Source organism: Myxocyprinus asiaticus, chromosome 6 (genome assembly GCF_019703515.2).
Source record: "Myxocyprinus asiaticus isolate MX2 ecotype Aquarium Trade chromosome 6, UBuf_Myxa_2, whole genome shotgun sequence".
In the NCBI taxonomy this organism is placed as follows: domain Eukaryota; kingdom Metazoa; phylum Chordata; class Actinopteri; order Cypriniformes; family Catostomidae; genus Myxocyprinus; species Myxocyprinus asiaticus.
In genome coordinates, this window is record NC_059349.1 from 5149057 (window position 1) to 5176480 (window position 27424).

Below are 27424 nucleotides of genomic sequence, written 5' to 3' on the forward strand. Positions count from 1 at the left end.
ATTAATTTAAATACTGATTAATAACTACAGAAATAATTATTAATTATTTCTGATAGTAACACTGATCTAAACAACCAGTAAAGCCCTACATTTATGATCAACAAATCCTGGTGTGATCAGAGGAACTTACATTCTATCAAGTATTTCTGCTCTCCTGATCTGGAATTTCTCATGCTTCTGTGTCGACCATTCTGGCTACCGAGGGAATTCACAGCGGTCATTATCACAGCTGTGTACATCCCGCCACAAGCCGACACAGACCGGGCACTCAAGGAACTGTACGGGATTATAAGCAAGCAGGAAACCTCGCACTCTGAGGCCGCGTTCATTGTGACCGGGGATTTTAACAAAGCCAATCTCAAATCAGTCACACCAAAATACCACCAACACATTAGTTTTAACACACGAGGGGACCGGGTTTTGGACCATTGCTACTCTCCCTTCCGGGATGGCTACAAATCCCTCCCCCACCCACCATTTAGCAAATCGGACCACTCTTCCATTCTGCTTCTGCCCGCTTACAGGCAGAAACTGAAACAGGAAGCACCCACCCTCAGAACGATCCAGTGCTGGTCAGACCAATCAGATTCTACGCTACAAGACTTTTGATCACGCGGACTGGGAGATGTTCCGGGCCACCTCTGATGACGGCATCAAGCTTTACGCTGATAGCGTAACGTGTTTCATTAGAAAGTGTGTAGAGGACGTTGTTCCGACTAAAACAATACAGATCTACCCGAACCAGAAACCTTGGATTAATAGCGATGTTCGTGTGGCTCTTGATGCGCGGACCTCCGCTTTTAATTCCGGGAACGCGAAAGAGCATAAACAAGCCAGTTTTCCATCAGAACAGCAAAACGTCAGTACAGGAACCTCACGGAAAGAGCTCTCGTGGCCGAAGCTACTGAGGTTAGTTCACTCTCCGTCTCTGTAGCGGATGTAACTCAATCCTTCCGATGGGTGAATATCCGCAAAGCCGCGGGTCCAGACGGCATTCCGGGCCGCGTCATTAGAGTGTGCACGATCTAACTGGCTGGTGTTTTTACGGACATTTTCAACCTTTCCCTCTCTGTGTCTGTAGTCCCCACATGCTTTAAAACGTCCACCATTGTGCCTGTTCCAAAGCAATCCAAAATCATTTGCTTAAATGACTGGCGTCCTGTTGCTCTGACCCCCATCATCAGCAAATGCTTTGACAGACTAATCAGAGATTACATCTGCTCTGTGCTGCCTCCATCACTGGACCCATTGCAGTTTGCTTACCACAACAACCGCTCCAGTGATGATGCCATTGCATCTACAATACACACTGCTCTCTCCCACCTGGAAAAAAGAACACTTATGTGAGAATGTTGTTTGTAGACTACAGCTCAGCATTCAACACCATAGTGCCCTCCAAACTTGATGAGAAACTCCGGGCTCTTGGCTTAAACAGCTCACTGTGCAGCTGGATCCTGGACTTCCTGTCAAGCAGACGCCAGGTGGTTAGAATGGGCAGCAACATCTCCTCATCACTGACCCTCAACACTGGAGCCCCGCAGGGCTGTGTTCTCAGCCCACTCCTGTATTCCCTGTACACACGACTGTGTGGCAACACACAGCTACAATGCCATCATTAAGTTTGCTGATGATACGATGGTGGTAGATCTGATCACTGACAATGATGAAACAGCCTACAAAGAGGAGGTGCACACTCTGACACATTGGTGTCAGGAGCACAACCTTTCCCTCAACGTCAGTAAGACAAAGGAGCTTGTGGTGGACTTCAGGAGAAGAGAAAGAGAACACAGTCCCATCAACATCAATGGAGCACCAGTGGAGAGAGTCAGCAGCTTCAAGTTCCTGGGTGTCCACATCACTGAGGAACTCACATGGTCGGTCCACACTGAGGACGTTGTGAAGAACGCTCATCAGCGCCTCTTCTTCCTGAGACAGCTGAGGAAGTTTGGAATGAACCGCCACATCCTCACATGGTTCTACACCAGCACTGTAGAGAGCATCCTGACTGGCTGCATCTCTGCCTGGTACGGCAATAGCACCGCCCACAACTGCAAAGCCCTGCAAAGGGTGGTGCGAACTGCCAGACACATCATCGGAGGTGAGCTTCCCTCCCTCTAGGACATATATACCAGGAGGTGTGTGAAAAAAGCTCGGAGGATCATCAGAGACTCCAGCCACCCCGAGCCATGGGCTGTTCTCACTGCTACCATCAGGCAGGTGGTATCGCAGCATCAGGACCCACACCAGCCGACTTTCATGACAGCTTCTTCCCCCAAGCGATCAGACTTTTGAACTCTTGATCTCTCACGATCAAAATATATCAGCACTGCACTTTATTACTCTTATATCTCACACCGGACTGTCATAAATTATATTCTCTCTTAACAGCACACTGGCAACTTACTATCAACCGACAGCCTGAATGTCAATACAGTACAATACAACCTACAGTATATTTTATATATACTATATATACTATTTTTATTGTATAATGTGTATTCTATATTGTGTGTATTGTATACTGTACATTGTATGTAATTATTTGTATATTGTGTTATGTGTAATTATGTGTATATTATATTTTAAATTGTGTTGTGTAAATCTGATGTTTATTGTAAATTGGTATATGTCTCATCACTGTCACGACTACTATGTTGCTCGGAACAGCACCCAAGAATTTCACACACTATTGCACTTGTGTATATGGTTGTGTGACAATAAAAGTGATTTGATTTGATTATTTACTCTTAGCACACCCACCCAAAAGTTTATGGCTAATGACCACACATAAAGAAATAATTTTTTATTTATTTTTTTCCCACATCAATCTACACTCCATACCCCATAATGACAAAGCAAAAACTAGATTTTTTTTTTTTTTATATCTTTTAAAATCTTTAAAAAAGAAAAATCACATTGACATAAGTATTCAGACCCTTAACTCAATACTTAGTTGTAGCACCTTTGGCAGCAATTGCAGATCCTCTCAAGCTCTGTCAGGTTGGATTGGGACCATCGGTGGACAGCCACTTTCAGGTCTCTCCAGAGGTGTTCGATTGGGTTCAAGTCCGGGCTCTGGCTGGGCCACTCAAGGACATTCACACAAATCATTGGACACAACAGGCAAGTGAATAACAGGATAAACAAACTGACAACAAGGAAAAATAGGAATAAACACTTAGCTTCTAGGAGCTAAGCATAGTGCGGTCTATACAAACAGCTGACGAGACTAGACAATTGCTGCGTCTCAATTTGCCTACATGCCCATAAAGTGTGCACTATTTTTGTTATGGAAAAGTGTCTACTTTTTAGTGTATCAAAAAAGTGTTCAAGAATTGGGACTAACGTTGTTGCTGGCGCTGGCAATGACAAAGACGATGGAGTTAAGAACCCAAGTGCAATTTTATTAACAAAAGTGATATCCAGAAACCCTAACTACAAACGTGAATAAAACATAAACATGAACTTGACTTGACATAAACTTGACATAAACTTAAACTATCCAACAAAGTTACATTCACAAACAACACCTGACCATGAACAATGGAAAACATGAGGGTTAAATACATGAACATGGGAGAACACATGACAAGGATAACCAATAAACACAAAGAACTCTAAACAAGATAAGACAATAAACCAATGAAAAGACACATGAACATGGAGGGAAACATGAAATCACACGACAAGGGAACCACATGACATGAAACAGGAACTAGAATTTCAAAATAAAAGACATGAAAAACATGAACCAACAAAATACACATGACAGGGACATACTACCACGTCATTAAATCGCGCCTTGAAACAAAAAAAAACCTACAGTCGCATTGTTAGTTGTATCCTGTCCCCGTACACTGACCTGTCCATCATCCTGTAACATTTATCATGACCTGCACATTCCTCAGTTCATTTTTATTATCATTCATTCATCATTATTCATTGCATTTCATTTGCGATACTTCCTAATTTATTGGAGAAGAAACAGCATATCTTTCAAGATGTCACGGATAGTTTCTTGTGGAGAGCAGCTGATGTATTACTATAATAATGAATGTAGTAATGTGTAGTTAATGCAAACCAAATGTATCTCTTTTCCTATTGTTATCGCTATTTAATGTGTGATGTTCACAATGTGTTGCAGATGAAATCTAGCACAGATAACAGTTATATTTCAAGTTAAAGATGTGATTCATCAAATAAAGTACAAATCTTTATCTACATAACCTGAATGTTATATCAAGTCTGAAAGACTGAACACTTGAATGACTTTGTGCTGGATCACTTCATTTATTGTCTTGTTTTTTCCTTTATTAGTGTTACATATTGTTTACATCAATAAAACAGTCTCTTGAAAGAGAATCTGACTGCTGTATTTCAGTGATACAATAAATGACAAAATAAATCGAAAGAGTGTTCATGAATCTGCACTTCGAAAATTTACCAGAAATAGACCATCTGGGCATTTTTGGGACACTCATTTCCACATACTATGATATGGGACACCCTAATTCTAATCTTGGGTACTGTTTAGGGTGGATAAGTTTCAGTTGGGACGCAGGTAAAGTGTGGACGTGAGTGGAGAGTATAACTAGAGTCCTTAATGAGTGAGTAATTAGAGGCAGGTGTTGCTGATTAGAATGCTGGTGAGTTGGAACGGATGATAGTGGATGAGGGGGAGACCGATGTAGGTGTGACAATTATATTGTTACATTTTGTTTGGTTTTCTTTCCTAAGATGGAAATAAATGCATATTGACAGGAAAAGTATATATAGTGTCAAATTTCAGCACTTTCAAAATGTGCGATTAAAAAAAAATGTGATTAATCGCGATTAAAAAACATTTATCGACTGACAGCACTAATTATTATTATTCATTTTGAGTATTTTTGAGATTTTTTTCCCCACTTGAACATTGTGGGTTACTATATGAAAATAAAGCCAGAAAAAAGTCTACTTGTATATGTTTTTATTTAACAGCGAGGCTCTTCCGAGTCGTGTATGCGTCACTTCTCGCGTGAACATGCCAACAGCACTACATCACACGAGAGACTGCATGACCTCAGCGCTCTAGTGAACGCGCATACCGCTGCTTAACAGAAGCGATTATTTATAGTTAAAAAGTACTTAAATATTGAAATTTTTCACACCAAAAGCGAACATATTGCTTTATTTTTCAATACATTTTAACCACTGGAGTCGTATGAATGACGTTAATGCTGATTGTCTGTGCTTTTTGGAGCATCAAAAATCGTGTTAGCATCCACATCCATTATCAGGACCAACTGAGCTGAGATATTATTCTATTTTTCTTCAAATGTGTTCTGCTGAAGAGAGGAAGTCATCTACATCTGGGATGGCATGTGGGTGAGTAAATTATGAGAGAATTTTCATTTTTGGGTGCACTACCCCTTTAACTTTGCTCATTTCTGCCACTTTTTTTGGACAACACTTTTTCATATAAACGTTTAGATTGCATTGAAACTACTTCAACATGAAGGGCAAAGGTTTGGCTTCTCTCTACTATGCACTCTTGACATGTAGTACCAAAAACTTTTGTAGCAGCACCCAAAAATTCATAGTGGAAAAATATGTCAGACATTTTTTCCACACTGAGGGCATGTGAAAGGCTAACCTACCGTGTGAATCCTTATGTGACGCTTCAGTTGTACTTGTTGTGCGAAACACTTTCCACACTGAGAGCATGTGAAAGGCTTCTCTCCAGTGTGAATTCTTAAGTGATGCTTAAGAACACTTCGATGTGTGAAACTCTTTCCACACTGATGACAATTAAAAGGCTTCTCTCCAGTGTGAATTCTTATGTGATCCTTAAGAGCACTTTGTTGTGTGAAACTCTTTCCACACTGAGGGCATGTGAAAGGCTTCTCTCCAGTGTGAGTTGTTATGTGACGCTTCAGTTCTCCTTGTAGTGTGAAACTCTTTCCACACTGAGGGCATGTGAAAGGCTTCTCTCCAGTGTGAGTTGTTATGTGACGCTTCAGTTGTCCTTGTTGAATGAAACTCTTTCCACACTGAGGGCATGTGAAATTCTTCTCTCCAGTGTGAATTTTTATGTGACACTTCAGTTGTCCTTGTTGAGTGAAACTCTTTCCACACTGAGGGCACGTGAAAGGCTTCTCTCCAGTGTGAATTCTTATGTGACGCTTCAGTTGTCCTTGATGAATAAAACTCTTTCCACACTGATGGCATGTGAAAGGCCTCTCTCCAGTGTGAATTCTTATGTGCTGCTTAAGATCGTCTTGTTGTCTGAAACCCTTTCCACACTGAGGGCATGTGAAAGGCTTTTCTCCAGTGTGAATTTTTATGTGACGCTTCAGTTCTCCTTGTTGTGTGAAACTCTTTCCACACTGAAGACAAGTAAAAGGTCTCTCTCCAGTGTGAAATTTTATGTGAACATTAAGTGTTCCTATTTGTTTGAAACTCTTTCCACACTGATGGCATGTGAAAGGCATTTTGACTCCCGTTCTAGGAACTCTTTTTTCTGAGAAGCCAAAAGATTTTTCTCCAGATTTGAAATGATGAGGTTCCTGATACTGATGTTTCTCCTCCATGTCATTCAGTTCTTGACTTTCCTCTTTCACCATAAGGTCTAAATAGATCAAAGTTAAATTACAAAATGAATCAGTTTAAGAGGGACAGTGCAGAACATGTAACAAGCCTTCACAAGACAATCTAATATAATACTGCATAATATTGCTGTCTATTATTTGCTTCTATGTTTTTAACAGCTCTTATGTTTGTTTTTTAAATAGAACCCCTAAATTTGGTAAACTCCCTGGACCTCATTCATGAAACTTTCGTAAATACTGTATATGAGCAAATTCAGAGTAATTCGTGCATAAAATGGACCTTCCCGAAAACTTTCCACCGGATTCACAAACGCTTCGTTCTCCCCAGATTTGTTAGTAAAACGTGTGTATGTTAATGAATTTGAAACATTTGTAAACTGGAGGCGTCTGTACGTTCATTCACAATTATAATAATCCACGCCCATGAAAACAGCATGTAAGGAAGGCACCAGACTCGCTAGTAAATGCTGTTAACATCTATGAGGAAATGCACTCACATCGCAAAATTTTGGTTTAGCAAACACAATAGCATCTCAAAGAAAGTGAGAACTTACTGTCATTGCATGTTTATGCTGTCATCGAAGGCTCTTTTGTGAATCAAACAGTTCAATAAGTCAATAAAAATGGTTTGACATGAGTGTAAAATTTTCAGTTCAAACCGGCAGGAAGATGTCCACCACCCATTAACTTTCTCTGGTTCAGTTCGCAGCGCATTACCAGCATAATTTGTGAAACAGTTAAATCATGATGGTAACAGTGATATACTTGCTGGAAGAATCTTAAGAGAAATTAATAGAATGCCTGAAGAAGATCTTTGACCAAAATGGTGTAAGATATTAGATTTGCAAGCTATACGACAATGTGCGGGCCTTTTCTATTTTTCCCCCGTTGTATTGTGTTTGCACCTGCCCACGATGTGTCCATTTATGGGTTTAACATTATTAACATTAACCATACATTATTAACTGAACGCGATTTACCAATGCCTATACTAAATTATAAAATCAAAATAATAGAGCTCATATAAAATAAAATAAAAACCCCTTCCAACCAGTCACTTAGAGGGCATTAATTAATTCTAGAGAAAATCAAACGCAAACTGCGTCTTTCCATTAAACTTTCACCCCATGTCAAGCACTTCTGCTGGAAAAGGATAAGCAGATTTGGGGGAAAAAATTATAAATAAATAAATGCAAGCAAATTTCTAAATAAGTATAAAGTGCATTCAGAAAGTATTCAGACCCCTTCATTTTTTCACATTTTGTTATGTTGCAGCCTTATGCTAAAATGCTTTAAATTATAATTATTTTTTTTCCCAAATCAATCTACACTTCATACCCCATAATGACAAAGCAAAACTCAAGATTTTTGATAACTTTGCAAATTTATTAAAAAGAAAAAACTGAAATATCACACTGACATAAGTATTCAGACCCTTAACTCAGTACTTAGTTGAAGCACCTTTGGTAGCGATTACAGCCTAAATTATTTTTTGGTATGATGTGACAATTTTTGCACACATGGATTTGGGGATTTTCTGCCATTCTTCTCTCCAGATCCTCTCAAGCTCTGTCAGGTTGAATGGGGACCTTCGGTGGACAGCCATTTCAGGTCTCTCCAGAGATGTTTGACTGGGTTCAAGTTTGGGCTCTGGCTGGGCCACTCAAGGACATTCACAGAGTTGTCCCTAAGCCACACTTTTGTTGTCTTGGCTGTGTGCTTATGGTCATTGTCCTGTTGGAAGGTGAACCTTCAGCCCAGTCTAAGGTCCTGAGCGCTCTGGACCAGGCTTTCATTAAGGATAACTCTGTAATTTGCTGCATTCAGCTTTCCTTCAACCCTGACCAGTCCCCCGTCCCTGCTGCTGAAAAACACCTCCACAGCATGATGCTACCACCACCATGCTTCACTGTTGGGATGGTATTGCGCAGGTGATGAGTGATCCATGACGCTTGGAATTGAGGCAAACAGTTCAATCTTCATTTCATCAGACCAGATAATCTTGTTTCTCACAGTCTGAAAGTCCTTCCAAGTGGGCTTTTATGTGTCTTGCACAAAGGAGAGGCTTCTGTCTGGCCACTCTGCCCTAAGGCCCAGATCGGTGGAGTGTTGCAATGATGGTTGTCCTTCTTCAAGTTTCTCCCATCTCCACACATGATCTCTGGAGCTCAAACAGAGTGGCCATTGGGTTCTTGGTCACCTCTTTTACCAAGGCCCTTCTCCCCCGATTGCTCAGTTTGGCCAGGTGGCCAGCTCTAGGAAAAGTCCTGGTTGTTCCACACTTCTTCCATTTAAGAATTATGGAGACCACTGTGCTCTTGGGAACCTTCAATGCAGCCGAAATTTTTTTTGTAGCCTTCCCCAGATCTGTGCCTTGACACAATCCTGTCTCTGAGCTCAGCAGGCAGTTCCTTTGACCTCATGGCTTGGTTTTTGCTCTGATATGCATTTTCAGCTGTGAAACCTTATATAGATAGGTGTGTGCCTTTCCACAATTGAATTTGCTACCGGTGGTCTCTCCAATCAAAGTGTAGAAACATCTCAAAGTTGATTCAGAGAAATAGGATGCACCTGAGCTAAATTTCAAGTGTCATAGCAAAGGGTCTGAACACTTCAATGTCAATGTGATATTTCAGTTTTTCAAAAGTTATCAAAAATCTGTTTTTTGCTTTGTCATTATGGGTTATGGAGTGTAGATTGATGTGAAAAAAATAATTTAAATCCTTTTAGCATAAGGCTGCAACATAACAAAATGTGAAAAAAATTAAGGGGTCTGAATGCACTGTATAAAATGGTTTACATTTGTTTATTATTTTTTAAAGGTTAATTTCAATCATTTAATTATTAGTAAATTTTTGTAATTACTTATTTAATTTCACTTCTATCAAAATGTAGTCATGGCAGTTTTACTGAAAAACAACATGTTTAGATGTCTTATGCATGATCTACACAAAATTAGCAGGTGTTCATTTTGTCCGTACCGACTAACGTTTTGAAAATACGAAAACTTTCATGAATCTGTGAATTAAGTCAGAATGGCTTTGCAAACGATGTACACAAAAATATGTTCTGCTCGTTTCATGAATGAGGCCCCCTGAAGCTTTAATGTTCTTTAGCAGTCATTAATGATGAATGCAGAATGGACACCAACCTCTTTGTTCCTCAGTATCTTCGTTTTTCACTCTGTATGGTTCTGGATCACATGTGTCTTCACTCTCCTCTTTAATTAACTCCATCTTTACAGCAATTAAAGGTGTTGTTACACCAGAAGTGTTTCCTACTTGTTTGAATCCATTGTGTGTTATGATTTACTGTGTGGAATTGAGGACTACAGACCTGTAAAAAAAAAATAATAATAATAATAATGACCAAATTTATATGGTTAAAGACAGCTTTAACTTGTCACATGCAGGAGGCAACACTGCTCTAAATCTGAATTGTTAAGTAATCTACATGCAATTTTACAAACATTCATAATATTTGATATCCAATATTGCAAGACCTTTTTCACGCTGGTTAGTTCCAGTAATGAACGTTTGTTTTGTAATGAAACTTCCAGTCTATCCTTTATCAAAGGCAGTGGCCACAGGGCAAAATTATTGTTAAAGTATAATTTATATTAAATACTTAATATAAACAACCTTACCTCAGTTTCTAATGATTTTCCAGGGATAATGTAACAAAGAAATTGGCCTTATGTCATTTGACTGGATCAAAGCATGCATTTGTGTATCCCTGTGTAAAGAGCAGTTCAGATTCTGACTATTTTTATTAAAGAAATGCAAAAATACAACACAATTTCAATGTATTTGTACATTAAAAAAGATTGTGCAGAATAAACAATGACTGATGTTTGCACTGCTCTCATGACCTTACGAACCTGTTTACACCTAGTATTAAGATGCGTCTCGAGTGATCCGATCACATGTGGTCAGGCAAGACACATTGCCGTTTACACCTGGTCGCGTAAATGCTTCTCCTGTGACCACTTGTGTTCGGATTTAGAGGGTAGGGTCTCTGTTTCATGACGACATACATCAATCACTATGTCAGTGTGTTACTGCATGATATTAAAGAACAAGTTAAAAAAAAAGATAAAGTGCGAAAAAATGGTGCACTGTACCTCCCAGATGGTTGAAATTTAATCTAAGCACAAATGCAACATGTCAAGCAGAATTATTGGTTATTTTAGTGGATAACCTGTATTAAAGGAGCTTCAGGTGTTTGTGCTTCTAATCTGTTGATATCAGACACACTGTAGAAGATCTGTGAAGGTCTCGTGTATTGTGTATGTATCCGCTTTTTAAAAGTTTCAGATCAGAAGGTTGTTTCATTTTAAAGTAGGTTGTAACATTTTGACCACATTTGTATGTGGTTTTTGTGATCCGATGACAAAACGTTTTAGACAGAGTTTAGACCTGTATTTAGCGCTGACCACATGTGGTCGGATCAGCAAAAAAGCATCTTAATACCAGGTGTAAACGGGGTATATTATTCATACAATCTCCATATATGTTTTAAAACCAACTTTAAATTGATTAAATAAAATAATCTTTTCACCTCAGAGTTTGTTTATTCGGAAACCACTGTTTTAAATGTCTTAAACATAGAGCTATACCCTCCTGATTTATCCCTCCTGGGTTAGCTCCGCAGGTGTAACCAATCACTGAAACTCTTTAAAACCTCACCAATTTAAATTGGCAGATAGCACTTTGTGCTCCGATCTGAGTTTTTTTCTAGCCGTTTACTCTTCGCCATTGAGCAACAGCGTGTGGAATTTCCTTTTGTGTGACAGCGGACGGATGAGCATCTTCGCTGTTTTCACTGTTTCACAGCGCCCAGATTATTCTACGGGCAGCCTGTGGGCCTCAACAGAAAGTATCCTTTGAATCACTGGAATTTTCTGTAGCGTGTAACATTAGCGCTACAGCCTGATTGGGTTTGTGTGTATTTGTATCCTGTTTCACAAGTGTAAAAGAGCTCAGTTTTTGTTCTGAAAGCTGAAGCCGGTCCCCTCTTCTTCCGCTATACTCCTTCTGCAATTGTGTTTTTGATAAAGGGTGTTTAAAACTCGAAAAGCTTTGCTCTCAGTTCAGTCTTTGTTCTGAGAGTCAAAGCCGGTCCCCTCCCTTCCAGCCATACTACTTCTGCGGCTCCCAATGGACTGCACAAAGGAGGCACTTGAGGACAGGATATAGAGCGCTGAGAAGTTGAGGATGATTTGTCACTGGCTCGTGCTTTGCTTTTCTCCTCTTCATCTAAAGCGGCTTCGCCTGCCCATTACGGCCGTGATGATCTGCATGCGCAATCTACATGCTGATGCAATCTAGTTGCAGTTTATGAGAGGGGTGCTATGTTTAACAATATCCCTTCCAGGCATGCAATGCTTGTTGAGATTGATAGTGTTTATTGCGAGCACGTGATCTCAGCTTGCTTCTAGGGAAGACGATGCTGTTCCCCTATCCTACCTATATCTAGCGAGGACGGATGCAGAGCGCAGAGAATTTGAGGGTGATTTTCGCCAGCTTGAGCCTGCGTCTCTTCTTTATCTCCAGCGGCCTCACCTATTTTGTGGCGATTTACGGCTCACTCCAGCGGGCTGCAATCGTTCACGTTGGTGTTAATGTCAGAGATATTTTGTCACTGGGCTTCATTAGTGAGACAAGTATGTGCTCTTGTGAGACACTTACCGTAATTTTCCCCAGTGGGTGGGAAATCACTTGAACCAGACATTCGCAAAGTTTCCATTGAAATGTATTACTCAGAAGCAAATTCTGTCTCATGTTTACACTAAAGACTGGTTTGTGTTAATCGCCCAGAAAGACGCCTACTTCCATCACAGGCCATTCTTGAGATTCTCCTTAGAGGGGACTGCTTACCAGTTTAAAGTCCTGCCCTTCGGATTGTCCCTGGCTCCTCGCACGTTCACAAAGCTTGTCGATGTGGTGCTTGCTCCTCTAAGGCTGAGTGGCATTCACATTTTGAATTACCTCAACGACTGGTAACTTTTAGCACAGTCAGAGGAAGAAGCTTGAGATCACAGAGACCTGTTGTTTGCACATTTTTAAGTTTTGGGACTCAAAGTCAACTGGTCGAAAACTGTGTTAAAACCCAGCCCCCAGATTAAATTTCTGGGCATGAATCTCGACTCTGTCTCTATGCTGGTGCACCTGACAGAAGAACACATTCATTCTATTCTCTGGTTTTTTTAACACATTCAAGCTGGAAAACAAAAACCGTTTCCATTGAAGCTTTTTCAACAGTCTCTCTAGGCCTCATTTCTTCTGCAGCAGCGGTCACTCCGCTGGGACTACTGCAAATGTGACCCCTTCAGTGCTGGCCAAGATTGAAGGTACATGAGCCCTGTACAATGGGCACCCAGCCTTTAGGACCTTTACAGGTGCTCAAACAACCTGGCACATAAATTGACTGGAACTACTCACTGTATTAATGGCTTTCCGGCCAGTCGTCCAGGGTTTTTCATGTTCTGCTCAGAACCAACAACACAGTGGTTGTGGGTTGCATAAATTGCCAAAGGGGTGTTCGATTACGCCCTTTGATGAACTTGCCGCATCAGCTTCTCCTCTGGTGTGACAAACATCTCCTATTGATACGTGCAATGCACGTTCCGGGTCAACTGAACCATGGCGCAGATCTGCTCTCGCAACAGGGCATTATACATGGAGAATATAGACTTTGTCCTCAGACAGTGCTGATGAAATGGAATTGATCGGGGAAGCAGAAATTAGGGGTGTAACATTCAAATTTCTCACGGTTCGGTTTGTATCACGGTTTTAGGGTCACGGTTTCGGTATGGTTTGGTATTTGTAATGTACAGAAAAAAATATTACTGCCAAATCCAAAGTAAGAATACTCTATTTGGTAACAAACACTTCAACAGGTTTGCCCTGAATAAAAGTCATTGTTTTACATAGTTTAACTATAGTATTTGTAGTAAAAACATAGTAACCACAAAATCAACATGGTTACTGTCATGTTTACAATATACAGTATAATCATGGTTACTGTATGGAAACTACAGTATTAGTGTGGTAAAACCATGGTTAATTGTATCAAAACCATAATTTCTGCAAAGAAAACCATGGTGACAGCAGTCATGGTTATTACAATATTACTACAGTAAAACCATAGTTAATTTTCACTGGGTCTTTAACTAAAAAATCCTTTTCTCTCATTAATAAATCACCATTTTAACTTAATACCTGCACTATTACACTAAATGAATAGACATAATATGCATTTCAAACTCTTCTGCACATATATTAAATATTCGGAAGCTGTACATCACTGTAGAAGGAACATTGCTATTAACATAGATGTGAGGGATGTTGTGATGCAGCTCGAGTGTTTTAATCATATGCGGAAATTCCACATCTTCATCAGCGGAGTAGGGAATCATATCGTTGGCAATGAACACCCCAATTGCTTTAGTTATTGTTTTATGCCTGTCCGAATCAGCACTGAGTGCTTGCTTAAAAACTAAAGGGAGTGTGTGCAGTTTCGGCTCATCTGCGGACCTGTGCGTGCCATGCGCTATCTTTCCCCGGTGATTTCGGCGTAAATTATCATATGTCGATGTATTACCAGTATACTGCACTCGTGTCGAGTGATGTCTGCAAACAGTGCCTGTTTTGTAAAAAACATTTGACCATCACTATTGTAATTGACTGCAAAAAGAAAATGTTTCCAGACATGAGACTTGAATAAAGCAGGGGGCTTCTCTATCAGCGTCTCTTTTTCTCCACTTGCCATTTTCAACTACACACAACGCTTGTAGAACAGTGATGTCATCAAGTTGACCCACGTGAAACATAGGCGGAGCGTATCCATTTACAGATCCATTCAGGTGCATTAGCAGAGGTTGTAACTGTGCGTGTCTAGTAGGGGTGTAATGGTTTTCGGTTAAAAAAACGAACCGTACGGTTCACCACCCACGATTCGGGAAGCATTAGCACCATGGTCAGTTCACCTCAAGTTTAATGACGCATCTGGAGCACAAGTTTTGGTCAAGAAAATAAAGCGTCAAACAGACAGACATAGTTACAACCTCCGCTAATGCATCTGTATGGATTTGTAGATGGATATGCTCTGCCTGTGTTTCACAAGGGTCAACTTGATGACATTACAGTTCTACACGCGTTGTGTGTAGTTGAAAAAGGCAAGCAGAGAAAACAATCTGCTGAGAGAGAAGCCTCCTGCATTTCTCCTTTCTGGGAACATTTTCTTTTTGCAGTCAATTACAACATGATGATCAAAATCAAGATGGCGCCACAGATGGCAGCCTAGGTGTGGAGCTCTCCAATTCTTTTGTTGTTTTTGTTTGTTTGTCCTGTGTTTTGTAATCTTTTTCCAATCAGTTTTACCAGGGACGAACTGCTGAACATTCGGCAGCACACACCAGACAATCTTTTCCCGGTTTTTGACTATTTGGACGCTTTGCTGGACATTTTAGTCAGAGGCGCAGCTGTGTTGTTTAAGAGAAGCAGGCGAGGGAAGCGAGCCGGCGCACTGGTCAGCGCGGCGTTCGAACAGTGCTGCAGAGTATTCATCTAGTGAATCTCCGCTCTCTTCCTAAGAAAATGGACGAACTACATCTTCTCACCCGTACAAACAAGGACTTTTCAACCTCTGCTGCCTTGTGCTTCACAGAAACCTGGCTTAGTGAAGCCATTCCAGACAGCACATTACATCTGCCGGGCTTTCAGCTGTTCAGAGCAGATTGCATCACACAGTTAACCAGGAAAACAAGAGGCGGTGGATTTTACATCAATGAAAGTTGGTGTACAGATGTAACAACGTTAAAGAAGATGTGCTGTCCTAATTACAGCTCTTTATTAACTGTAAGCCTTTCTACTCGCCACGGGAGTTTTCCTCATTTATTCTGGTGAGTGATTATATCCCGCCACACGCGTGTTTGAATGCGGCGCTGCAACAGCTGGCTGATCAAATCACAGACACGGAACAACAATACCCGGACTCAGTTATTATTATTCTTGGGGATTTTAACAAAGAAAATCTCACACGTAAACTGCCCAAATACAAACAGCACATTACATGCCCCACCAGAGACACAAATATACTGGATCATTGCTACACAACAATAAAGGATGCATATCGCTCTGTCCCTAGAGCAGCTTTGGGACTCTCTGATCACTGTCTGGTTCATCTTCTTCCAACCTACAGGCAGAAATTAAAATCAATCAAGCCAGTAGTAAGGACTGTAAAGAGATGGACCAATGAAACAGAGCGGGAACTACAAGCCTGCTTCGATTGCACGGATTGGAGTGTTTTTGAGGCTGCAGCCACAGACCTGGACGAGCTCACAGATACTGTTACATCATATATCAGTTTCTGTGAGGATATGTGCATTCCTACTAGGACTTATTTAAAGTTCAACAATGACAAACCGTGGTTTACAGCAGAGCTCAGGCAGCTTCGTCAGGCCAAAGAGGATGCTTACAGGGGTGGGGATAAAGTCTTGTACAATCAGGCCAGGAACACACTGAACAAGGAAATCAGAGTGGCTAAAAGAAGATACTCTGAGAAGCTGAAGCCGCCAGCTGAGGAAGTTCAACCTGCCACAGGTGCTGCTGATACAGTACTCAGCTAACGAACCTGCATCAGTGTGGAGTGGCATGAAACAACTCACAAATTACAGGACTCCTACCCCCAACCCTGTGGTGGACCAACAACTGGCTGACGACCTGAATGTATTCTACGGCAGATTTGAAAGGCCCAATCTCACACCCCACACCCACTCTGACCTTCACTTCACACAAACACCAACACCTCCTGCAACCCCCCTCCTCCCCCCTCCTGCTACTCAACCTGCACTTAAGATCTGTGAAGATGATGTGAGGGAACAAAAGACGAGGAAACTTCAGGCCCAGATGGCATCTCACCAGCATGTCTTCAATCTTGTGCTAACCAGCTGGCCCCCATCTTCACACAGATCTTCAATAGATCACTGGAGCAGTGTGAAGTCCCATGCTGCTTCAAATGCTCAATCATTATTCCTGTCCCAAAGAAACCAAAAATCACAGGACTTAATGACTACAGACCTGTCACCCTGACGTCTGTGGTCATGAAATCATTTGAGAGACAGGTGTTGGCCCACCTGAAGAACATCACTGGACCCTTTCTAGATCCCCTTCAATTTGCTTATCGAGCAAACAGGTCTGTGGATGATGCAGTCAACATGGGATTGCATCATATCCTGCAACATCTGGACAGACCAGGGACATATGCAAGGATCCTTTATGTGGACTTCAGTTCAGCTTTCAACACCATCATCCCAGCTATACTCCAGAATAAATTACATCAACTCTCTGTTCCCATGTCCATCTGTCAGTGGATTACCAGCTTTCTGACGGACAGGCAGCAGCTTGTGAGACAGGGGAAACTCACTTCCAGCACCTGTACAATCAGCACTGGTGCCCCCCAGGGATGTGTGCTCTCCCCACTACTCTTCTCCCTCTACACCAATGACTGCATCACCAAGGACCCCTCTGTCAAGCTCCTGAAGTTTGCAGATGACACCACTGTCATCGGCCTCATCCGAGATGACGATAAGTCTGCATACAGAAGGGAGGTTGAACAGCTGGCTGTCTGGTGCAGTCAAAACAACCTTGAGCTGAACACGCTCAAAATGGTGGAGATGATTGTGGACTTTAGGAGGAACACCCCAACACTGACCCCCTCACCATTCTAAACATCACTGTGGCAGCAGTGGAGCCATTAAAGTTTCTGGGCACTACCATCTCACAGGACCTGAAGTAGGAGACCCACATTGACTCCACTGTGAAAAAGGCCCAGCAGAGGTTGTACTTCCTTCGCCAGCTGAGGAAGTTCAACCTGCCACAGGTGCTGCTGATACAGTACTCAGTGGTCGTTGAGTCTGTCCTCTGCACTTCAATAACTGTCTGGTTTGGTTCAGCTACGAAATCAGACATCAGCAGACTACAAAGGACAATTCAGACTGCTGAGAGGATTATTGGTTGTCTCCTGCCCCCCTTAAAGAACTATACACTTCCAGAGTGAGGAAAAAGGCTGGAAAAATCACTCTGGAACCCACTCACTCTGCCCATTACCTTTTTGAACTGTTGCCTTCTGGCCGACGCTTCAGAGCTCTGAGCACCAGAACCGTCAGGCACAGGAACAGTTTTTTCACTCAGGCTATCCATCTCATCAACAATTAAATTGCCCCATTGAGCAATAACTATGTACAATAAACAGTTTAGTCTTTTTTTATAATTATCCAACACATCCAACCTCTTCTGCCATTTCATTCCTCTAAAAAAAAAAAAAAAACATCTGCACTGTACATAATAGATTTGTATTTGCACTGTACATAACAGATAACAGATCTGTATTAGATTGCATTACATATGTGTATGTGTGTATGTGTGTGTCTGTGTGTATGTATGTACATATGTGTATAACTATTTTTTATTATTATTTATGTCTTGCTGCTGTTTTTGTATTGTTTTTGTATTGTTGTACACTGGAAGCTCCTGTCACCAAGACAAATTCCTTGTATGTGTAAGCATACTTGGCAATAAAGCTGATTCTGATTCTGATTGATCATAGACACTACAGTGTTACTGTAGTAAAACCATGTTGATCATAGACACTACAGTATTATTGCAGTAAAACCACTTTGATCATAGACACTACAGTATTATTGCAGGAAAAAAACACGTTGATCAGACACTACAGTATTATTGCAGTAAAACCACATTTATCATAGACACTACAGTGTTACTGTAGTAAAACCACGTTTATCATACAGTATTACTGTAGTAAAGCCACGTTTATCATAGACACTACAGTGTTACTGTAGTAAAACCACGTTTATCATAGACACTACAGTATTATTGCAGTAAAACCACGTTGATCATAGACACTAAGTGTTATTGTAGTAAAACCACGTTTATCATAGATACTACAGTATTATTGCAGTAAAACCACGTTGATCAAAGACACTACAGAGTTACTGTAGTAAAACGACGTTTAACATAGACACTACATTGTTATTGCAGTAAAACCATGTTTATCATAGATACTACAGTATTATTGCAGTAAAACCACGTTGACCATAGACACTAAGTGTTATTGTAGTAAAACCACGTTTATCATAGATACTACAGTATTATTGCAGTAAAACCACGTTGACCATAGACACTACAGTATTATTGCAGTAAAACCACGTTGATCAAAGACACTACAGAGTTACTGTAGTAAAACAACGTTTAACATAGACACTACATTGTTATTGCAGTAAAACCATGTTTATCATAGATACTAGTGTTACTGCAGTAAAGCCACGTTTATCATAGACACTACTGTATCATTGCAGTAAAACCATGTTTATCATAGACACTACAGTATTATTGCCATAAAACCACATTTATCATAGACACTACAGTGTTACTGCAGTGAAACCACATTTATCAGACACTCCAGTGTTACTGTATTAAAACTACTTCATAGATACTAGTGTTATTGCAGTAAAACCACGTCATAGATACTGCAGTGTTATTGCAGTAAAACCACGTTTATCATAGACACTACAGTGTTACTGCAGTAAAACCACGTCATAGACACTACAGTGTTATTGCAGTAAAACCTTGTTTATCATACAGTATTACTGTAGTAAAACCACGTTTATCATAGACACTACAGTTTTACTGTAGTAAAACCATGTTTATCATAGATACTACAGTGTTACTGTAGTAAAACCATATATATCATAGACGCTACAGTATTATTGCAGTAAAACCACATTTATCATAGACACTACAGTGTTATTGTAGTAAAACCACATTTATCATAGACACTACAGTGTTACTGTAGTAAAACCACGTTTATCATAGACACTACAGTATTATTGCAGTAAAACCACGTTAATCATAGACACTACAGTGTTACTGTATTAAAACCACTTTGATCATAGACACTACAGTATTATTGCCATAAAACCACGTTGATCATAGACACTACAGTGTTATTGTAGTAAAACCACATTTATCATAGACACTACAGTATTATTGCAGTAAAACCACGTTTATCATAGACACTACAGTCTTATTGCAGTAAAACCACGTTTATCATAGACACTACAGTCTTATTGCAGTAAAACCACGTTTATCATAGACACTACAGTATTATTGTAGTAAAACCACATTTATCATAGACACTACAGTGTTATTGCAGTAAAACCACGTTTATCATAGACACTACAGTATTATTGTAGTAAAACCACATTTATCATAGATACTACAGTGTTATTGTAGTAAAACCACATTTATCATAGACACTACAGTGTTACTGTAGTAAAACCACGTTTATCATAGACACTACAGTATTATTGCAGTAAAACCACGTTAATCATAGACACTACAGTGTTACTGTATTAAAACCACTTTGATCATAGACACTACAGTATTATTGCCATAAAACCACGTTGATCATAGACACTACAGTGTTATTGTAGTAAAACCACATTTATCATAGACACTACAGTATTATTGCAGTAAAACCACGTTTATCATAGACACTACAGTCTTATTGCAGTAAAACCACGTTTATCATAGACACTACAGTCTTATTGCAGTAAAACCACGTTTATCATAGACACTACAGTATTATTGTAGTAAAACCACATTTATCATAGACACTACAGTGTTATTGCAGTAAAACCACGTTTATCATAGACACTACAGTATTATTGTAGTAAAACCACATTTATCATAGATACTACAGTGTTATTGCAGTAAAACCACGTTTATCATAGACACTACAGTATTATTGTAGTAAAACCACATTTATCATAGATACTACAGTGTTATTGTAGTAAAACCACATTTATCATAGATACTACAGTGTTATTGTAGTAAAACCACATTTATCATAGATACTACAGTGTTATTGCAGTAAAACCACGCTTATCATAGACACTACAGTATTACTGTAGTAAAACAACGTTTATCATAGACTCTACAGTATTACTGCAGTAAAACCACGTTTATCATAGACACTACAGTGTTACTGTAGTAAAACCACGTTTATCATAGACACTACAGTATTATTATTACAACAGAGTATTACTACAGTAAAATCATGGTTAATTTTCGTAAGGGCTGTCCTGTCAAAGCACCTGGACTGGTCCAAACTTTTAAGCGAGGAGAGATGTTTCGATTTAGTTTTATTTAGTTTATTCCGTTTTCTTCACTTAGCTTACACAAAAAGAAACACAGCGTTTTCAAGATCTGAAGACAAGAACTTCGGTTACTGAAAAAAATATGAATTCGGCTAAACCAAACCACATTTTAACTTTTTGCATGGTTTTAAATGCTCAAACACTTAAATGCTGAAACACTCAAAAAACAAACACAACTTGCTTACCGCCTTCTTCTTCTTCTACTGTTTAGTGGCGAATCACATCTTAACAAGTGCATTACCACCACCTATTGTTAGCACGGCACATAAACACTAAACCTCCTCTTCCCTCCCCAGCGCTGTGTGGTTTGCTTCTCTGGCATTCACACTAGCCCCTCACAATCCAGATCAATAAATAACTCTACTATATTTATTTTATCCATATTTCCATATCTTTTTTTAATCGATTATATACTCTCCTACCAGAATACCTTCCCCTTTTACTGTATTGAGTATGTCTTCCATTAGTGTCAGTCAGCCAATATTGTTGCCATATTTAATGTATCTCCTTTTTATAAATTATTCGATTTCTGATCTACTATGTGTTATCTGTAACTCTACTGAACCCTTTTACCCCACTTTTACCTGTTTACCTTTGGAGAATTTCTAATACAATATTTTGCCTTGTTTCAGACTGCTGAGCATCAAGACTTTATAGAGAAAAACTTGAATCTCAGCATATGTAAATGTGATCCCTTCCTGTCCACTAACTGAATTTTCTGAAGTGTTTGTAAATATATGGGTGTTATTACCATACTGTTACTCCCATACTGTTACATAAATACTCCCTTACCTTTACCACTTCTTGTTCATTCTAACCTTCTTTTCATCTAGCCTCCAACAATGTTAAATCAACCAATGGTTGTGGCTTAACCATTGACTTAACCATTTAGTTATAATCCAGCTGTTTACAGATAGTCATGTTGAGTATTCGAGTTAAAGGAGCATTTATTAACTTTTGTCTTTGTGTCATCTTGGACTTACACTGACATCTAGCGGCTTGGATGCAGCATCATTTAAAATCAATAGTTTTCAGTTTCAGACTCAATTGTAGAAATGTATTATTCACAGTCAGCCATGATTATTTTAATCAATGAACGAAAGTGTCAAATAACATGACGGTTATTGAGATTAAAGGAATAGTTCACCCAAAAATGAAAATCCTCTCATTATTTGCTCACCCTGATGCCATCCCAGATGTGTATGACTATCTTTCTTCAGCAGAACACAAATGAAGATTTTTAGAAGAAAACTGTCAGGTCCTTATAATGGAAGTACACGGGCATAAAAGTAATCCACAGCACTCCAGTCGATCACTGAATGTCTTCTGAAGTGAATCGATAGGTTTGTGTAAAAAATAAATAGATAATTAAAATGTTTATAACTTTAAATCGGCACTTCCATCCAGGGCTCTGATGCTGTTTGAAATGGCCAAACTCTCGTGTGACATTTGTTCTTCTGTGTATTAGCACTTGGCATTTGATTTTGTGCCATTTATCCATGATCCGTGCCATGAGAGCTGCCGGTAGTAGCAGTTTGTTTCATCACTCCAGCAGGGACCTCTTTTTTGAACATTTAATTTTTTTCATTTTCACTTATTCTTTTTGGACTGTCTGATGGATCACACTCCTGCTGATCAATACCATCACTCTGGACTATACTGTTGACTTTGTGTGATAAGTCTCTTGCTCTCTTTGTGGAGGAGGAAGCAGGAGCCAGGTGATCAGTCTACGTAATACTTTTACTGAGCACACTTTCCTTAATGCACACACGCACACGCACACGCACACGCACACACACACACACACACACACACACACACACACACACACGGTTTGCTTTTCAGCCAAACACACACAGCTTCAAGCTCGGCTCTCACTCCCTCTGGTGGTCTGGATTGTCCTTTTATCCCTCTCCAGCTCTCAGTGCAACACAGAACAGCTGTTAGAGATAGTTCCCCACAGGTGTCAATCCTTACTGCTCTTCCTCTCCCGGCCTCGCTCTCCACAGACATCGCTCGGCCACACCCCATCACCACACTTGGGCTTCATTGTTGTTTGCAGTAAGTATATTTTGTTTGTTGTTTTATTGTTTGGTTTGCTTGTTTTTCCATTTACTTTTATGTTTGAGCATTGGCTGAAAGCACTATATCAAGTATACATATTATTTTTGTCATTATTAGTTTTTTTTATTAAGCAATGAACATACACACAAAATACATAAACAACAAAACAAGTAGCCTACAGTGCACTTTCTAACAGGTAAAAGATAAAAAAAAAAAAAAAAAAACAGAAAACAAAGGGGGCCTGGGTAACTCAGCGAGTAAAGACGCTAACTACCACCCCTGGAGTTCAAATCCAGGGCGTGTTGAGTGACTCCAGCCAGGTCTCCTAAACAACCAAATTGGCCCTGTTGCTAGGGAGGGTAGAGTCACATGGGTTAACCTCCTCATGGTTACTATAATGTGGATCTCGCCTTCGGTTGGGCTCATGGTGAGTTGTGCGTGGAAGCCGCGGAGAATAGCGTGAAGCCGTCCACATGCCCTATGTCTCCACAGTAACGCACTCAACAAGCCACGTTATAAGATGCACAGATTGACGGTCTCAGACGTGGAGGCAACAGAGATTCGTCCTCAGCCACCCGGATTGAGGCTGGTCACTATGCCACCACAAGGACTTAGAGCGCACTGGGAATTGGGCATTCCAAATTGGGGAGAAAAATAAAACAGAAAACAAACAAAAAAGGGAAAAAAGTCAAACAATTATAAATCATGGGACAGGAAAGTTCTCGTTATAGCATATAATAAAGGATATACCTGTAAATTTTTTGTCATTAATAGCCCTAATAGTATTTATTAAGTAATTGACTTCTAAGAAGTATTCTGCCAATCTTGGAAATTTCTAGAGAAACTTTTGTTTGTGAATATAAAATTTTGCTGCAAGAATTAAAACATTTACAGAGATTTCCAGAGACCTGTTTTTGCTTTCATAATAACAAATAACGTCCTTAAGATTAAAATTATAACTTTAAATTAGAAAAACAAAAATGACTCCACTGACACCAGAAAGCAAAAGTCATTTCACAAAAAAAGAGAACAGGTGATCAAGACTTTCACACTTGTCTTCACAGTACTTCACAGTTCTTAGATAGTAGTGCATTACAGGAGTGAACTTTTTTGTTAGGCATACAATACTTATATGGTAACATCCATGTTTTCCTACAATGTACAGTATATTGTTAATAAGAGAGTTCCAGGGCCCTGGGTAGCTCAGTGAGTACTGATGCTGACTACCACCCCTGGAGTCACAAGTTCAAATCCAGGGTGTGCTGAGTGACTCCAGCCAGGTCTCCTAAGCAACCAAATTGGCCCGGTTGCTAGAGAGGGTAGAGTCACATGGGGTAACCTGCTCGTGGTCGCAATTAGTGGTTTTCGCTCTCAATGGGGCACGTGGTAGGTTGTGCGCGGATCGCAGAGAGTAGCATGAGCCTCCACATGCTGCGAGTCTCCGCGGTGTCATGCACAGCGAGCCACGTGGTAAGATGTGTGGATTGACGGTCTCAGTAGCAGAGGCAACTAAGACTTGTCCTCTGCCACCCGGACTGAGGTGAGTAACCACACCACCATGAGGACCTACTAAGTAGTGGGAATTGGGCATTCCAAATTGGGAGAAAAGGGGATAAAAAAAATTAAAAAAAAGAATTCCAGTAAAAGTTTCCTCTTGGGGAAATTGAGTTTCGGGAGTGCAATAATTGTAAAATATGTTTATTATTACAGGAATTATTCAACAAAGAGATTCCTTCCCAAGAAACTTGGTGTAAATGTTTATGGCGTATCTCGTAATATAAAACTGTTTTCATCAGATGAATTACACCCAGAGGAATGGCTTTCATAACAGTGTTAAAGGGGGACGGGTGTTCATAAACAGTCATGAACTTTTCATATGACAAAAGATCTGCAACAAATATTATATCTTTACAGAACCATTTGTGCAAAAACAATTATTTTTAATCGTGACATCACTGTTGTTCCAAAGAATTGTTTTATGGGGGAGAAGTTGTGATTGCAAGTTAACTTCCATGCTAACGCTTGCTGGTGAAATTAATTGAGAAATTGGTGAGTTAATTTTATAGGTAATTTACCTGTGAATAGTTGCACTTCATTAAAAAGGAAAGGCCACCAATTTTTTTAAAGACATTATTGGGGATAAAATACCACAAGGATTCATTGCCAAGGACATCTTTTCAACCAGTTCACTTTGAATGTGTTGTTAATGTCATCAAAATTTTGTATTTCGAGCCCTCTTTTGCATCTCTTATTTGCAAGAACTTTTTTCTTTAGTTTGTGTGATTTATTTTTCAAATAAAATCAAGGAATACTCTATTAATTTCTTTCTTTAGATGTTTTATTGTCGACATGTAAAGACAAGGATGGGTAGACAAATCTAGATAATCCATCTGCCTTGGACAAAAGGAAAATGGACAGATCTCTTTGAAGCCAGTTGTTACAGTAAATATATGTCTAGTTTTAAGTATTCTAGATGAGAAATGTAAATGTTGTCTGCTAATTAAGTTCTTTGTTATATGAATTCGTTAGTATTTCACATCATTTTTAACTGTCGATAATCCCAGAAGCACAATAAAAATATTTTATTGTATTTAAACTGGTATCACTTAGTTTCGTTTTTTTTAAAACAAAGTTGAATCATCTGCTAGCTGTGAAATTCTAATCTCTTCTATCATTAAAGCTCTTGTTGTGTAAAATATCAATGGACAAGGTTTCTACTACAAATAAAAACAAAAAGGCACTTAAATGGCAACCCTGATGAATTAAATGAAGGATGGGAAACCTTTGAGAAGTATGCAGCATTTTCACGGCATTAATACATTTATTTCCAAATCCAAAAGTATCTAAAGATTTGAAAAGAAATTAGTGTTCTACTGTGTCAAAGGCTTTATAAAAGTCGAGAAATAAAATTACTGCTTTGGAAATTATTTCTTCCATATAGTCTATGAGCTCCAAAGCAAGCCGGATATTACAGCTGATGTAACGCCCTTTCATAAAACCTGTTTGTGTTTCATTTATGACTTGATCTAGACTCTGTTAGAATACACTGTTGCATTCAACTTAGAATCAAAATTCGGAAGTGTGATAGGTCACACGGGACATACAGTAAGATTTTATGGTGCCATTTTGTCCTTTTAGAAGAATATCTCAGCTCTGTAGGTCCTTACAATGCAAGTGAATGGTGATCAGACCTTTGTAGCTCCAAAAATCACATAAAGGAAACATAAAAGTAATCAGTATTACTCCAGTGTTAAAATCCATATCTTCAGAAGCGATATAATAGGTGTGGGTGAGAAACAGATCAAAATGTAAGTCCATTTTTTACTCTGAATCTCCACTTTCATTTTTACATCCGAAAGTCACATGTGGTGCCTGTTTAGTTTCAATTTCACATCTGAAAGTTAAAGTGGAGATTAAGAGTAAAAATGGACTTACATTTTGATCTGTTTCTCACCCACACCTATTATATCGCTTCTGAAGATATGGATTAAACCACTGGAGTCTTATGGATTACTTTTATGTTTACTTTATGTGATTTTTGGTGCTACAAAGGTCTGGTCACCATTCACTTGCATTGTACAGACCTACAGAGCTGAAATATTTTTCTAAAAATCTTCATTTGTGTTCTTCAGAAGAAAGTCATACACATCTGGGATGGCATGAGGGTGAGTAAATGATGAGAATTTTCATTTTTGGGTGAAATATCCATTTAAACAAACTGCAATTTCAGTTTCTAAATTGAAGTTCACCGAATCGGTTGCTTCCACGTGTTGATTGTAGTCTTCATCCATAAGGTGTCCCATCAATATGGCGCTTTCTGTATGGGACTGTTTTTTGGCCCATGTTTTCGCATCAAAAACTCAATGCATTTGCCATAAAAACACTTACACACTCAAATTAACACAGTTCGAGGCTTTGGATAAAACTGTTTGCTTAACTTGTTAGCCTTAAACCCCTCAGCATTACCATGACAGACGGAATGCTTCCACCTATTCCGATGCCATCTTGGCTCCTTTTGTCATTATTAGTGGTAGTAGTGTCAGTTGCTGTCAACATGGCAGCGCCCATTAGGGGGCGACCCGCTCCATGAAAAATTAAACAGCTTCATTGGGTTACTGGTATGACTGGAGTATTTATCTAATATAAGTGTACATCATTTTCAACATATTTCTAAAAAAATACTATTTATGTCTTTATGTGTAAAACTTTTTTAATTAGCAAAAACTTACTGAGTGCACCTTTAACTGGCTAGCTCTCAGTCAACCGTAATTAGCTATCAGTGGACATAGATTACACTACTTCCTGTGGTGCATTTCAATATTTTAGTGTAGAATATCACACAAGAGGCTCTAAACAAGTAATTTTAAGTCCCGCCCGAACGCTATGCTTCACCAAGGATACAGCTAAGTTCGGAATGGCATAGTACCCTTATTACTCTTACTATTTCTGTGGATAGTTCTGATTGCTTTATGTGGCAAAAACAGCCAGCGTAGTATCTAAGAATGCCATTCTAAAGCCTAGACCTGCA

The 27424-nt window shown here is 39.5% G+C and overlaps 2 protein-coding genes across 3 annotated transcripts in view; one reads left to right on the top strand and one right to left on the bottom strand.

The window, feature by feature from the left end:
- Positions 1 to 13103, bottom strand: part of LOC127442926 (gastrula zinc finger protein XlCGF8.2DB-like) — a 32775-nt gene extending 19672 nt beyond the window's left edge. The window contains exons 1-4 of one of the 2 annotated variants that reach the window (XM_051701322.1): positions 10237 to 13103; positions 9742 to 9926; positions 5640 to 6610; positions 2856 to 3079 (exon numbers count right to left, since the gene is read on the bottom strand). In XM_051701322.1, the coding sequence (XP_051557282.1) occupies positions 2987 to 3079; positions 5640 to 6610; positions 9742 to 9826 (1149 nt within the window). In that variant the 5' untranslated portion in view covers positions 9827 to 9926; positions 10237 to 13103 and the 3' untranslated portion in view covers positions 2856 to 2986. Of the gene's footprint in view, positions 1 to 2855; positions 3080 to 5639; positions 6611 to 9741; positions 9927 to 10236 lie in introns of those variants that run through there. The other variant, XM_051701323.1, reaches the window with a different exon arrangement.
- The window catches only part of LOC127442933 (uncharacterized), a 235004-nt gene that overhangs the window by 12627 nt on the left and 194953 nt on the right, over positions 1 to 27424 (top strand). The gene's annotated exons all lie outside the window — the stretch shown is intronic.